The sequence below is a fragment of the Halichoerus grypus genome, chromosome 9 (genome assembly GCF_964656455.1).
Source record: "Halichoerus grypus chromosome 9, mHalGry1.hap1.1, whole genome shotgun sequence".
In the NCBI taxonomy this organism is placed as follows: domain Eukaryota; kingdom Metazoa; phylum Chordata; class Mammalia; order Carnivora; family Phocidae; genus Halichoerus; species Halichoerus grypus.
Window position 1 is genome coordinate 77,010,749 of NC_135720.1, and position 15,796 is coordinate 77,026,544.

General features: G+C 39.1%; 1 protein-coding gene across 2 annotated transcripts in view; it reads right to left on the reverse strand.

The window, feature by feature from the left end:
- SH3BGRL2 (SH3 domain binding glutamate rich protein like 2) overlaps window positions 1-15,796 on the reverse strand; it is a 58,905-nt gene that overhangs the window by 17,113 nt on the left and 25,996 nt on the right. For both annotated transcript variants that reach the window (XR_013441201.1, XM_036069427.2), the window contains exon 2: window positions 4,373-4,558. Coding sequence is in view for 1 of the 2 variants with exons in the window: in XM_036069427.2 (XP_035925320.1) it covers window positions 4,373-4,558 (186 nt within the window). In the remaining variant the exon portion in view is untranslated. The remainder of the gene's footprint in view (window positions 1-4,372; window positions 4,559-15,796) is intronic.

Sequence of the window (15,796 nt, forward strand, 5' to 3'; positions counted from 1 at the left end):
TTTTTATCAAACATTTTTTAATAAAAAATAAAATAAAAACATATTTTAAAAATCCAAATCTTTTTTTTTTTTCCCTGAATAAGGAGGGAGAAAAGAAATAAAAAGGAAGTAAATACTTTCCTTTAGGGCAGATGTGTGCATTTTCATTTCTGGTGCACTCCACACATGCCAGTTCCACAGAGAGAGAACAAAGTTTAAACCTTGAACATGAGGACCCGGAGCTTTCAAAATCCAAATCAGACACTATAAAACCCATCAGAAAAGCCTAAGGTTGGGGATGTTTACCTTTAGGTTACTCATTACCTTGCTTATGGTAGGGATACTCCCAGGAAATAGCAAGAACAACCAGTCTGCGCAATTTGGGTTCTTGATTACAAATAACTCAAATGGACATTAGCAACTTAACAAGAAAGGAATTTGTGGCAGTATAGTGGGAAGCTTTGAATCCACATTAAAGCTGAAGAACCAGTTTATAAGACAAATTTCTATGTCTGGGTGGCCAAGAACACACCGAGGCCACACCTCAGGATCAGCCCCATTAGGATACCTGCCATGGCTATGGCTATTCCTGACCCCAAGACCCCTGTCTAACTGATCCTGTATTGCTGCATTATCCCCTCAATGTTCAAATTCTGGGGTGAGAAGAACTGACTAGACATGCCAGGGAGCTTCCATTCAGTGGGGAATTCTTCCCAACAAGCAGATTATTCAAATACTAAAGGGCAGAGAGAAGGAAATTGTCTACGTTGATTACCAAGTAGCTTAGCAGCTATTTATGTCTCCCAGTTTAAAATAAAGTAGTAAGTTTCCAGCCAATTCCAGGAAATAGGTAAATCTTCATGCTTACTGGATCCCGTCACCTGCAATGTGGCAGGTTTCCACAAGTTATCCAACCAGATAAGACCACTGATAAACTATCACTAGGTAAAGCAAGGTGCACAGAAGCAGGTAGGATGAATGAGACCATGGTTAGTTGCCCTCTAATGCTTTTGCTTTTGTCAAAGTCAAATTTCCTTGACTGTGATAAGAGCAGACACTGTCTTCAAAACTCCTGCTAGCACAAACTATAAAGACAGAGTGTGTACCAGTGCTGTGCTGTCACCATCCCCATGGGACTAACATTGCTTAAGCAGAGAAGATGCCATTTATCCAGCACAGTGTAATCAATGTGTAAGCCTCTAGCCAGTTCCCAGTCTATCTGAAAAAATTTCCATAGACTGTAGGGCAAAGGTACACAGAGATGTAGAAAGTCATAAAGAAGTGAAAGCAAGGGTAAGGAATTAACTTCATTTCACATTACATTCTTTTATTCATTCAATACATTCCTGTATTCAAAGGGCTCTGAACACTTCTACTTTCACGATGATAGAGCAAAGATGTCTTTTCCTCCTTTATCTTGAAAAATCAACAAAACAAGAATTTTTTTAAAGAACCAGAAACACCATTTAAAAAAAATAAAACTAAGAGACATCTACAGCTCTGAACCACAACATATGTAGGAAGTGAGGAGAGAAATGGTGAGGGGCATTAGAGAGCAGAGGATGGTCAAACCTCAGTGTCTGAACAAGCTGCGGGGGCTCCCCAGGAAACGTCAGGAACTGGAGGCATCAGCTATTGTGAGGGTGAGGTGAGTGGGCAAAGGCAGAAAACAGGGAGACTGTTTGAAAATCTACATAAGCAGCAATGAGATTCCCAGGGTGCCTCACTCTCCCCAAAGGAACTAGAAGGTACACCATTAATAAATACGGCTTCTGGGAAGCAACAAACTTATAAACAGCAGCATGGAAGACAGAGTGGGGGTGAAAACTGAGATATGAAGGGAAACTGTGCATGGCAGAGAGTGAGACCCTCTAGCCCTCTCACCCTACAGGTCCAGAACTCCAGTAGCCAGGCTGATATCCCCAAAGCAAGAGACTGAAGGGCAATTCTTTGGAAAAATTAAATTATCACCTGAGAAAAGACCTGAAGATTTTATTATCTGTATCTACAACAAGAATGTAATAGGCTACCCAGTCAACCTAGAGAGAAGTCCTCTGGGAAACAAGCCCACACACATATATAAGCACACACACAACTTCTAATTAATTAGCTTTCTAGTGCATCACCTCTTAAACAAAAGACAAGGATCACCAGACATCTGAGGAAAGCCCACCACAGTTGAGAGAAAAGACCAAAATAAGCAAAGTGAAAAAAAAAAAGGCGGGGGCGGGGGGAATTAGTAGAACAGGGACAATACTGGTAAGAGAAGAAAACCGCAAAGAGATCATATTTAATATCTCCATTGAGCTGAGATCTGTACTCATCTCATAAAAGCACATTATTAAAAAGAAAAAATCAGAATGTAAGAAAGGAAAAAAAAAGATTACATAAAAATTCAATGAAAAAATTCAAAGGTAAGTTAAAGAAATCTCCCAGACAGTAGAACAAAAAGTTAAAGAGGACAATACAAAAGAAAAAGATAAGACTATTAGAAAATTGGTGTAATAAGTTCACATCTAAATTAATATGTATTCTATTTTTTTTTTAAGATTTTATTTCTTTATTTGACAGAGAGAGACACAGCGAGAGAGGGAACACAAGCAGGGGGAGTGGGAGAGGGAGAAGCAGGCTCCCCGCTGAGCAGGGAGCCTGATGCGGGGCTCGATTCCAGAATCCCGGGATCATGACCTGAGCCGAAGGCAGACGCTTAACGACTGAGCCACCCAGGTGCCCAATATGTATTCTAGATAAAGAGAACAGAGTGAAAAAGCAGGGAGAACTTTTTCAAAGAAAATAATATAAAAACATATTTAATAATCATGCAATTCTTGGATAATAGGGACCTACTGAGCACTCAGCACAGTGAATGAAAAATAGATTACATTATGGTAATTCACCAAAAAATTTTAGGATACACATATGAATAAGAGACATTAAAAACCTGGAAAAAAGAAACTGGCAAAAACATACAAAAGATCAAGGAAAATGGCATTAGACTTCTCCATCGTAGCACTAGAAACCAGATGATAATGAAGCAAAACGATCAAAATTCTTTCCAACTTAGAATTCTATACCCAGCCGAATTACCACTCAACAAGACCAGAACAAAGAAATTCTCGTACCTGAGTAGTCTGAGGGACAGAAAACTGCTAAATTTTTGTTTTAAGTCTTCTAGAACTATCTGACTAATAGTTTTGCTTTGAACAGTACAGTTTATACAGTTTCAACTATACCTCCTTTTGGTTTGCAGACACAAGAGTACATTTTCTAGGGTCTGTAATCGTGAATGGGATACACCTTCAGTTACCACATACTCCCCTAATAAAATATGAGATCAGCAATGTAAAATATTCCACAATTAAAACAATAAGCTTTATTCTTAAAAAGTACTTTACAGTCACAAAATATCCTGGGAAGTAAGGCAGATATCATCCTTTGCTTAAAGATGAGAAAATTGATGCTTTAAGAGAGGTGACTTTCCAAAGGTGTCAAAGCCAACATAAAATGGTACAAGAACTCATATCTGAATCTAGTGCCATGTGCAGGATTCTCCTCTGACATGAATGCAAGAACTCTGTGCACAATCTTTATGGCTTTCCGTTTCAACATCTCCTTCTCTCTTATGCACATGGAAACTGTTTCCTTTCAAGGTGTCAAAAGCATTGTTATCCCTTTTCTCCACTCCAGTACAACCCAGCTATTTATTTCACCTTAAGCACCTCAGCACTATAGCCCCTTCCCCTTCTCCAGGCCATCCTTAAAGAACTGTAGTACAGGTACCAAAATAAACACACACTTAACACTTAGAGTATGACAAAGGGCAAATCCTAGCTACTCATTAGAAGTTTCTTGATTTTTTTTTTTTTCTTAAGCCAGTGAGAAGGAAAATAGATAATCAGACAAATGTGACTTCATCTTCTCGTATGCTACATACAGGAGGAAGGGATCTAATATATTTCAGAGGTTCATAATGATCCATCTGGCTCATTATCACAAAAGAAACAAAGTCTGGTGTATAATCAGCTATTAGTAGTTTTTTATACTATAGAGAGGTGAAGATCCAAGAATAACTATCCCTTCCACTCTGCCCCCAAAATATATTAATCAAAAAATCTGCTTTAAAATTTAGAACACAATAAACACACACACACATACCCCTTCCCCTACCCACCACTTTCCCCAAACAAAGATACAGGAAGACTGACAGACATGTACGCACTCACATTCACACACCGTCTGTGTCGTTGTACCCACATCCCCTCTTTTAAACTGTGAACCTGAGTGGCAAAGGGTAAAGAGGTCACAGTCCTCACTGAAAAAACCCAATGTCACTCTAGGTAACTGTGTTCTGAATCACCCAAAGAAATAGTGTGGTAACAATCTGGCTACTTACTCCACAGTATCGGTCACCATTAAATATCTGAGGCGGCAGAGGGTTGCCCTGAGCAGGCTTCTTTTCTGGGGGAATGTTTTTGTACATCCATTGTCTCTGTTCTTCTGACATTGTGATATCCACCTCCTCAAACTCTATCTTGTTGGCTTCCAGAAATCTAACCACATCCTGCTGCTTCTTCTTTATCTAAAGAGGGAAGACAAATAAAGAAGGAGAAATGCTCATCTGAAACAATATGTAGATATTTCCAAATTGAACTAGATTTGATTTCTCATTGTCAGAGGTCACTGATGCAAAAAAAAAAAAAAAAAAGAGAGAGATTTTCGCAGGCCCCATGCACCATTGACTCACTGGATATCCAGCAGAAGCCTAGGCAAATCCTGACACGATGATTTCTTCACCTAGACTCCCCAGAACTCTGGGGCACAACTTGGAAGGATCAGATTATGTATGAGGTGAGGGACTCAGTTCTCAGTAGGCCATATCCATTCTCCCTCCCACTTACAGAAGTTGACATTTACAGTCATGAAAGCTCCCTCTGCCAAAACCATTTGAAAACCATGTATAGCCCATCTGAGATGTCAACATTTCATTGATTCCTGGGAGCAGCAACATTTTTATTCCCTTCAGCAGTCTCTTTCAGATATTCCACAGCTGTAGCCACTGTCATGAAAGCATCCTTTCATCAATTCACAAGAGAAAAATGTTCTCTGCTTCTAAGGTGAGAGGAAACAAGCATCATCTTAGTTTGAACTCTATTTCTTAACCCTTTTTGTTCCTCTCACCTTCATGTTTCCTTCTTCAGCCACTAGGGGTCAGGTGTGCTCTTGAAGAGCTGCAAACACATCTGTACATTTTCAAAATCTTATCAATCTTATTTAAGGGTTCATATTAAATAATTCAGACAGGGTGATAATATTCAATATCTTAAACACAGCATGTAAAACATGGTTTAACAAGTTTCCTTTTTCTAAGTGATTCTGGGAAATGTACATAGAGAACAAACTTAAACGGTGAAGTAATTTTACAATGGGCAAGAAAAGAATCCTTTTGAGAGGTCAAGCCACCAGAAAGACCTCTCATCTAAAAAATAAAGTGCTTGAAGAACAAACTTTCACATACTGACTGCCCCTACCAATTTCCTCCAACTTTCCCCCAAAAGCCTCAATGACATGTGCGTCTGAGATGGAAATCCATTGCACGTCATGAGCACAGAGATTCTGATCACTGGATTGAAGTCTACGAATGACTAACAAGACTGCACAGTTAGTATGGACAGAAATGCAAAGCTAGCCAAATAGGACATCTTTACACTCAGTGATATCAGAAAACAAGGAAACTACTGTATGGTAGTTTAATGCATTATCTTGGTTTCTTGAATTAAGCTTTTTCTCATTTCCAAAAAAGTTAACTTTTTTCCCTCATTGGTACAAAATTCCAGAAATGTAGTTATATTATTCTGAAACTGTGGCTTGCAAAAAAGGTATTATTCATCCTACTTAATTTCCCTTTATAACCATATAAGGCAGATAAACAAGGTTGATGCTGAGGTCAAAAGCAGTCACCTATTTTGATCAAGGTCTTGGTATGTGTTCTTGTTAAGACAATCATGTCATTCTCCTATTTATTTAGTGGGTCCCCATTGCCCTTGGAAGACCACACACACATTTCTTAGCATAGCACAATGTCCTTCATGATCCAGTTCCTTTGACTATGAAAGCAATGTATTTGCATTTTTAAAAGTCTAGAAATTGTAAAAACAAGCGAACAAGAAGTTACCTACAATCCTCTCAAAATTTAATTAGAGGAAAGGGTTTGGATTTAACGTCCATATGTAGAACTTTACATATCCAACACATTTCAAATGTTCATGAGAGTGATCAAAAATGAAACTGACACACAGTCAAACCTGAGTTTTCCATATAATATATATACACATAATATCCATCCCACCTCTACATCTTCCCCAAAGTGTGAGTGCCTAAAAACTTGTATGCTCTCAATACTAGGATATATCAAAGACACGTACACAACTTCTTTACTCCCCAGCCCCCTAGCTCCCCCACCCCATACACACAGCATTTACTGCTGGACTATAATCCCCTACAGCTCAACTGGTCATTCCTTTCATAGGATCACACTCAACAAAAACAGCTGCATCTTGCCGCTTTCACTCAAAAATATACCCTGTGTACTGTCCTGTCATTAAAAATTTTTCAAAAGCATGAATTTTAATATCTGCTTAGCAATCCATCATGTACATGTTTTTCGTTAACTACTCCTCAATTATTGGTATTTAGAATACTTGTAACTTTCACCACCAGAAGTATCATATGGTGAACATCTTTATTTAGAAATCTTTAACTGTAACCTCAACACTATTTTAGACATAGCCCTATGAATGAAACTCAGATCAAAGGGTAGAGACATTTTTCAGGCTCCTGACGGACCCATGCTAAACTGCTTTTCAAAAAGTCCACGTCAATTTACGTTCCCATTAGCGATGTATGAAAGTATCCATGTCTCAACACCCTTCCCTCCTTACAGCCAATATTTGAAAGATGTATCACAGAATATTAAAATTCAAATGATGTGAGTGATGGATGTGTTAACTAACTGTGGTAATCATTTCACTATACATATATCATTGTGTTGTATACCTTACACTTATGCAATATTATATGTCAATTGTATCTCAATAAAACTGAGGGAGAGGGAAAGGAACAAACAATGCTCAAGAAGCAAAGGATAGTTACTAACAAAGGTGATAACTGACAGTAGTATAAGGAGTAAAATGTAAATAATTCTATCTCTGGTTTAAAAGAGGAAAGTGGGGGAGACAGGACCAGGTTTACATTTCAAAAAGATCACTTTAATACTGCACAACTGAAGAAAAAAGGAGTTCTGTATATACTGTTAACACTGCTATGAAAAGATCTCCAAGGTACATTAGTAAATGGGAAAAAAAAAATTAAGGAACAGAACTGTGCATAGACTAGGAACATTTTTTTAAAAATAAAGGAACATATTTGTATTTGCTTGTATTTATGTTAAAAAATGAACTCTTGAAAGTTACATAAAAAACTAACGGAAATAGCTGTCTAGGGGCTGGGGGAGTGGGAACTGGGCGACAGGGACAAAGTAGGAGCAAGAGGTTTCCCTCTCTGCATGTGTGAACTTTAAACGTTTTTGAACAGTGTGAATATATTAATATTCAACAGATTAAATAGAAGAAAGTTATGTTGAGAAAGAGAGCTTCACACAGGGGGGAACAGGAGTATATGGCCATAGACATGTGGTGTTTTATATAAATCAGGTTTTCCAACAGGACCTGAAGCCCCGGGAGTCAGAGCATGTTGTTACTCATTGGCCTCCACGTTTACTCAAACTTGTAAGAAACGCCAGATGATTAAAAAGAAATTTTTTCTTAAAAAAGAGCTAAGGCCACAGAAAATTAACTAATACTACAGCAAATCATTTGAATAAACAAAGGGCAGAAATTTAACCCAGAGCAGGAAGTTTTCAAGTGGATATCTGTGGCATTAGCATCAGGAAGGAAGACGAGTCACGAGCTGCCACAACCAGCTATTTTTAAGATCTGCTGGGGTGAACGTGGCCTGGAGCTGTGGGAGCCCAGGCTTACGTGGCAGGGAGACAGGCCAGCTCGGGCGGAAGGGACGGCTGGTTGGGTGGGGCCCCAGGTAATAGAAAGGATTCCCATGTGGCAACAGGAAGCGGCCAAGGGCACTGCACCTGACGGTACAAACCCAGAGTTCAAATAACAATAACATATACCACCGCTTCCTTGACACAAAGAGCTTTCTCCTCCCCACATTTCAACTATGCTGAAGCAAAATGTACCCAACAGTCAATATCAAAAGACATGTGAGGAGCAAGTGGAAGAGAAGTAAACTGTGGGACAACAGTCGCCGCCTTCACCCATGTCAATTCAGCCATGATGGAAGGACCTATAACTCAGGTGTTTTTTGTTTGTTGACACACCTAGAAGCCATGGCAGTTAATGCTAGTTTTTTACCCAGTAGCCAATCTCTCTTTCTTAATAACAGAAGGCTGGGTTTTGTTTGGAAAAGCAATGCGCTCTGCTACAAACCCTGTTTTACCCAGACTCCTCTGGAGCCAGGAGTCATCACATGACACGGTTCTGGCCAATAAGAGAGAAGGCAGACGTTCTCCGAAGGCTCCACTTAATGAATAAAAACACAAAGCCCATTACATCCTTCTACCTCCTCTCTTGAAGAAACGCAGAAGTGGTGCCTGGAGGTGCAGAAACCATTTTGCAATTGTGAAAACAAACTCCATATGCTAAGGATGGTCAAGCAGAAAGACAAGAGCTTGGGTCCTTGATATTGTACAGCTGCCACACCAGGCTTGTGCAGCCCACTCTAAACCTTTCTGTATTAGACAAATTAACCCTTAATTGCTTAAGCCACTCTACTGAGTTTTTCTATAGCTTTACCTGAAGAAAATTCTTAACTGCTACTTAAAATGTCTTCAGAAATACTATAGTATGATGGATGGAAAATAAAGCTATTATTGCATAGCAAAGCCTAGAAATAAAAGCTGTAAGACATAAATTTAAGTGAAATGAATATATGTCACTGAACAGATGAATTTTCATTACTACCACAAAAAAAAAAAAAAAAAAAAAGCAGCAGCAGCAGCAGGAAAAAAAGGTGTTGGACCCAAAATAGAAAGATATCTACAAAAGCATGACAGTTGGATTTTATTATTCAAACATACACCATTACATATTATCCAAAGCAATTAAAAGGAACAGATACTCCAAAATCTCTTAGACTAGATTATGGGAAGGCAAACTATGGCCCACAGGCTAAATCTAGCTCATAACAGTTTTTGTATAGCCCCCAGTCAAAAATGGGATATTTTTAATTGGGGTTGAAAAAAAAATAAAATTAATAGTATTTCATGACATGTAAAAATCATATGAAATACAAATCTCAGTGTCGGTAAATAAAGTTGTATTGGAAGACAGCTCCACCCACTCATTTCCATACTGTCCCAGGCAGAGCTGAGGGCTGCAACGGAGGCAAAGCCTGAAGAAAAAGTCTGTCCTTTACAGACAAAGTTCCAGCCCTGGGCTAGACCAAAGATCTCCATTTCTGGCTCAAAGTTCAATTTGTTAATGAGGCCTTCCCTGACAACCAGGTTTTACATTTTTCCAGTGCCCCACCCCCCAACTCCCTACTTCCCTTCAAGGCTTCATTTGTCACCATAGCACTTAGCATCTGACATACTGTACATTTTCCGTATTTATTTCTCTCTCTCCCCTGATAGAATATAAATTCCACAGGGCCAGGGATTTTGTCTCCTGTTTTGTTCACTGTTGTATCCCCAGGGCCTCGAAGCATGTCTGGCATGTGGCAAACACTCACTACCCAGTTGTTAGCGAACAGACAGGATTTTCACACATGGAAGGGCCAGGGTGACAGAAAGGCTTCATCCCGACTCTCAGCGGTGTTGGTACTCTCGTCATTTAGGATGATCTACCATGGAGAGTCCTCTCTAACCACCTTAGCTGAAGTTCTATTGTCTAAATTTATTAAAATTTTATTTGTTCATCTGTGTACTTGACTTTATGCTCATCTGTCTCCACAATGTCAGTTCTGTAAGCACAGAGACTGGCAACGCAGGAGGCCCTCAGTAAATATTAACTGAATGGATGATTAAAGAACTATCACTCCAGCGCCGAACATCAAAGATTTCCAGGTGATGTTCTAGAGATCAAACTGAGTTGGTAATTTAATTTAGGAACAAATGTAACGAAGTTTAGCCAAAAAGCAATGTAGATCAAACGCCAATATTTCTCCATTAATGCTAAAGCTGTATGATTTTAAAAAGCAGTGCGTCTAGGATGCTACATGTAACTGTAAATTGCCTAAATAATTCAGAACAGTCTGTAGACCCTGAATGTGAAAAAGGCTTTGCTTTTAACATTGACAATGATATTGAAGAAGAAAGTTGTATGTGACTATATGTTTAAATAAATGCTCTTGTCAGTTAATTTTAAAAATTGCAAGCGCATAACGTAGTATTTTGTTTCGCCCAAATGTCTTAATTAAATTGTTGATATATTTGCAAATTGATGGCAATTGAGAATGAAGCAAATATACCAGTATTTCCCTGACTCTGCTTCTAACCGCTACCTTGGGATTCTATCACCCCCATCCACTTCCCCTAACATCTCCAGAAGTTCTGAAGCAAGCTTTTTAAGGGGTCCTGCATTAATAAATGATCTGTGTTCACCTTAAAATTCGTATGTTGAAACCTAACCCCCAAGGTGACGGTATTACAAGGTGGGGGGCCTATGAAAGGTGATTAGTTTAGGAGGACAGAACCCTCATGAATGGGATTAGTGTCCTTACGAAAGAGACCCAATAATATCCCTACCCCTTTCCACCATGTGAGGACACAGCAAGGAATCTGCAGTCTGCAACCAGCAGAGGGCTTTTACCAGATCCCAACCATGCTGGCACCCTGATCTTGAACATCCAGCCTTCAGAACTGTGAGAAATAAATTTATACTGTTTATAAGCTACCCAATCTTGTTATCGCAGCCCAAACAAAGACAATGAACGTTTACCCTTTCAACTCCAAACCCCTGCAAGGCAAGACCCAGCCCCGCTGAGGACCCCAAGGCCTGCACCCAAGCCCTGGTGACCCACCCCCACAGGCGCCCAAGCGATAAACTGCCTGGGCTGGTGCTGCTGAATCTGCTGACCTGGCATGAACACTCAATGACCCATGAAAATCGTAGTGAAGATGTCTGTAGCTCTTTCACTAGCAACCTCCTGGCCTCCAGGAGTCCCTCAGGATTGGATCAGAGGACAGGCTAAATAAATTACATTGTACTTGAGTCAGATTTACCCCTACTCGGTGGCACTTTTAAGTAAACTTGCACTCCTCCACTCTCTCTTCTCCTCTGATTAGTTCTTTCCCAGAGGCTGACGGTTAATTTAGGTAATTAAGTAGCCCCTGCTAGAATCCTTCCATAGGCTTCTAGACATGTCTAATTATGTTTGAATTCTGGGGTATACACAGCTGATGCTGCACCTTTGGACCTTGGGAGTGAATAGCAAATAAAAAGAAATAATCAATTTGAAGAAGATAGTTTTTTTTTTTTTTTAAAGATTTTATTTATTTATTTGACAGAGAGAGACACAGCGAGAGAGGGAACACAAGCAGGGAAAGTGGGAGAGGGAGAAGCAGGCTTCCCGCCAAGCAGGGAGCCCGATGCGGGGCTCGATCCCAGGACTCCGGGATCATGACCTGAGCCGAAGGCAGACGCTTAACAACTGAGCCACACAGCACCCCGATAGTTGTTGTTGTTTTTTTTGAGATTTTTTTTAAATTGAGATTTAATGTGCGTAATTGTGGGAAAGCAAGTTTAAAGACAAAGTACAAATGGAAGACAACAAGCAAAACTGGGAGGAGGACGGGGAGTGTGTACTTTTGAGTTAGTTAAACTCTCCACAGTTTAATCCTGGCCCTGTCAGTTGGGTAGCCTTGGGGAAATTACAAAGCTTCTAATCTGTGAAATGGACCCAATTTTTTTTTTCATAGATTCATTGAGAGGATTAAATACAAAAAGAGCTAAGCAATACCAGGCACTTGCTCAATTGTTTCATTCAATTCAAACACATGAGCTTTTTTTTCTTTGCCCTAGGTGGGGCCCTCTGTAAAAAATATAAAGTGACTTCTGGGTACTTTCAAAGGCTTTAGGTATTCGATGTAACAGTTCTTTATTTCACTTACTTTCACACTTCAGATACACAGTTTTCTTTTTTCTGACTTGAGGTAATGTAGGACTGATTAGGACCTTTTACGCATCTCCCATGGAAAAAGTCAAAGGCAGAGGAAAGAAAACAGAAAGTAAAAATTTACTTATAATGGAGGGGCTGGACTGAACTAAGGAGAAGGAGAGGGCCCTAAGACAACTCCTTTCCACCACAGAGGGAGGAAAGGACTCAGGATCTTTCCCTTGTCAAAGACCCTAGGAACATCCCAGCAAGTGAACAGAGTATCTCAAAGATACAAAATTTCATGGCAAATTCTTTAACTAAGACCTCACTGTTGGACTCACTAGGCATTATACTGACATAAAGAGGAGGCAGATGGCTGAAAGTATGTGGCCGACGCTATACTAGTTACCCCTCCTCTGTGAAGGCTGAAAAACCAAAGTTCCCAGTTTGGTCAGGTACCCTTGCAGCTGGGCAGCCCTGTGACCCAGCTCTGGCCCCTGAGGTGTGAGCCCGCATCTGCTGAGTGGAGCTTCTGGACAAGGCTTTGCTCTCTTGATCAAGCACATGGAATCAGATGCTAGGCCCTTTGTCCCTGCCCTTTGTCCTCCTTTCTGCTTGGAACCTCAGTGTGAGGGCTAGAGGTGTGGAGGCAGCTTTTCTACCCTGAGCCAGTAAGCATCAGGAAAAGGCCAAGAGGATCCTCGAAACACAGGCGCTGAACAAATCAGCCTGCAGACTTACGGAGAGGCCAAAACTTCTGTTCTTTTAAGCTCACGTTAGCCAGGTTCTCCCTTGCTGCGGGTGAACACAGTCCTAACTAGAACACTCACCAATATGTTTCATTGTTGGGGAGTAGGGCAGGGTGGAGAATAAACCCCAACAAGCCATCTGCTGTCAACGTTCTAGCACTGTGCAACTAAACATGAGGTTACATGTAAACGACTGTGTGTCTGGTGTCTGTTGCAGGTTATCCTACTAGAAAGCAAATACCAGGTTACCAAGTCAAAGATAACAATGAGAGAGGCTGTCTGGCAAGAGATTGAAACTTGAGTTTTAAGGAATCAGAGTGTCAGAAAGAGATGGATTATGAAATACTGGACAATTCTTGAGACAGCCAGTATTATATGGTATAAATTAAAGCAATAAAATTTTAATGATGGAAAAAATTGTGCTTTTTCATCTGTGTATTATTAGTACAGTCCCTGCTACTTAACACGCACTCAGTAATGTTTATGTTAACCACATAAACATTACTGAGTTTGAATACATACTTTTAACGTTTTCTTTTGAATCAGTCCACATTTTTGGTCCTGTTTCTTAAACAATTTGCATTGGTTTCTTTTTTCCATTTTTGTAAGTCATCTTTGCAATTTAATAATTTTTTATTTAAAAAAAAAACACCATCATCTCATCATCCTTGAAGCAATTGTTTTTCATACTCTCTTCCAAGGACACAAGACTTAGAAACATACTTTATATAGTTGCCATAACATACACACTTGGGTTAGGATATTTCGGTTGCATTACAAGTATTTTGTTTTTATAATCTTCAGAGTTATCTTACTGCATGCATAAATTCTATTAAGTACTCACTTTAATGTTTAGAACATTATCATACCATTGGAAATTTAAGTATGTTCTAAGGATTTTTTTTTTTATTAAAGAAGAAAACTGTTCCAAAGTGCTGACTTTTTTCATGATGACAAGTGTATCAGTAGTAAGCTACCTAACATATTTTTTTTTTTTTTAAGATTTTATTTATTTATTTGACAGAGAGAGAGCGAGAGAGGGAACACAAGCAGGGGGAGTGGGAGAGGGAGAAGCAGGCCTCCCGCGGAGCAGGGAGCCCGATGTGGGACCCGATCCCAGGACCCTGGGATCATGACCTGAGCCAAAGGCAGACGCTTAACGACTGAGCCACCCAGGCGCCCGTAAGCTACCTAACATATTAACATACACCGGACTCTCTCTTACACATACAGACACACACCCTCTTCTTTCTTGACTCAACCATTCAAGGCAAATATGATACTTTATCAAGTAACTATTTTACAGAATGGATTTTAGGAAATGTTTGATATTATTATTTTATTATTGAAAACAATGCTTGTCATCTATAAAAACTGTCAGTATAAAAACCCAGAAATATAACTTTCTAACTTAAAAATCTTTCAATGGAAAATTTCACAGAGTTTTTAAAATTTTCAGTGTAAAAATGTAAAATCCTTCAACTGGTTTTCAGAACAACTCACTGACATCAGGGAAGACAGTATAATTTTAACTATCAAAATTTAACAGCTTTTGCATGACTAATGAATGGAATCAGAAAAATGATTACCACTGTTCTTTAATTATAATGATGTTAATCCTCATCTAAATCTATGTATTCTTGGGGAGTTACCTTTTGATCAATGACAACTGTTAAAGCTGACCTGCAAATTGTAGTATTGTTAGCTCGCACTGTTCTCGCTAAGAAAAACTGTTTTTGATGAGAGAAAATTTTTATCATTAAAAAGTAAAATCAACAATATCGTTTGAACTGTATCCCATGACTTTTATTGCTATTTTGTGGACATTTTATGATGCACATCTTTTATTAGTATAGGTAGTATATACACAGCATTTATTTAAAACACACATATATTAGGGATAATTATTAGGGTATGTGATCAAAAACTCCAGAAATGACTACACTAAAAAAGCCGTGGGGACCAGAGGAAACACGTGTGGGCATGCACACAAGATTATAACACGTAAGTCTTTATAATGCTTGAGTCTAAGTAACTTCTAAGCCAGAAGGCAAATCTCTGCTCCAAACATGAGAAACATTAAATTCTATTATTCTAATCTTTCAGTGCCGTTTTTCTTATACTAGGTTTTAAAAAAAGTTAAGTTTGCAAATTCCTATCTTGCAAAACCAGCAAAAATGGAGGGAATAAAATCCCACCATATTTTCTAAAAGTATGGCTTAAATCTTGATATCCTTTGCCTAGAAGTATTCTAGCAGGCCTGGGAGTGGAAAAGTTACCACCAGACTGATAAAGAAATCCTAAAAATCTAATCTGAGCTTCACTGTAAATATAGTAGCATGTTATACTGCTAATATATTTTCTATGGGTTAACTTAAATGAGACATGGTACTAAATCTAGAGTCAGAAAAGGCAGGAATATTAGCACACACAGCGCTTGAATCTGGCAAAATAGAGACATCTTAACGTCTGGGCAATATCCTTTATAATCTGTTTTCTCTTCATAGTAGTACTTTTGCCCTTGAAGACATCACATACTTCCACAACTTCAACTATCACCTCTATGAAAATATACCTAAAGTTTGCATTTCAAAATTGGCCTCTTTCACAGGGTCAATCTCACGGTTCCAAAGCCTTTCGGGAAATTTATGCTTAAATGTCCCAACATCACCTCAAACTTGACAGCTAAAACAGAACAACAAAAACAATGCTGTCACAAATTCAACCCACCAGTCCACCTCCCTCCCCTAACGTTCCTGTTTGTATTAACAAAACACAACTTTATTGATGACTCAGTATGACAAGAGAACTGCCTACAAGTCCAAAACTTAACACTGTTACAAAAATACCCTACCTAAATGAAAACCACACACTCTGTGATTAAACCTGATGAA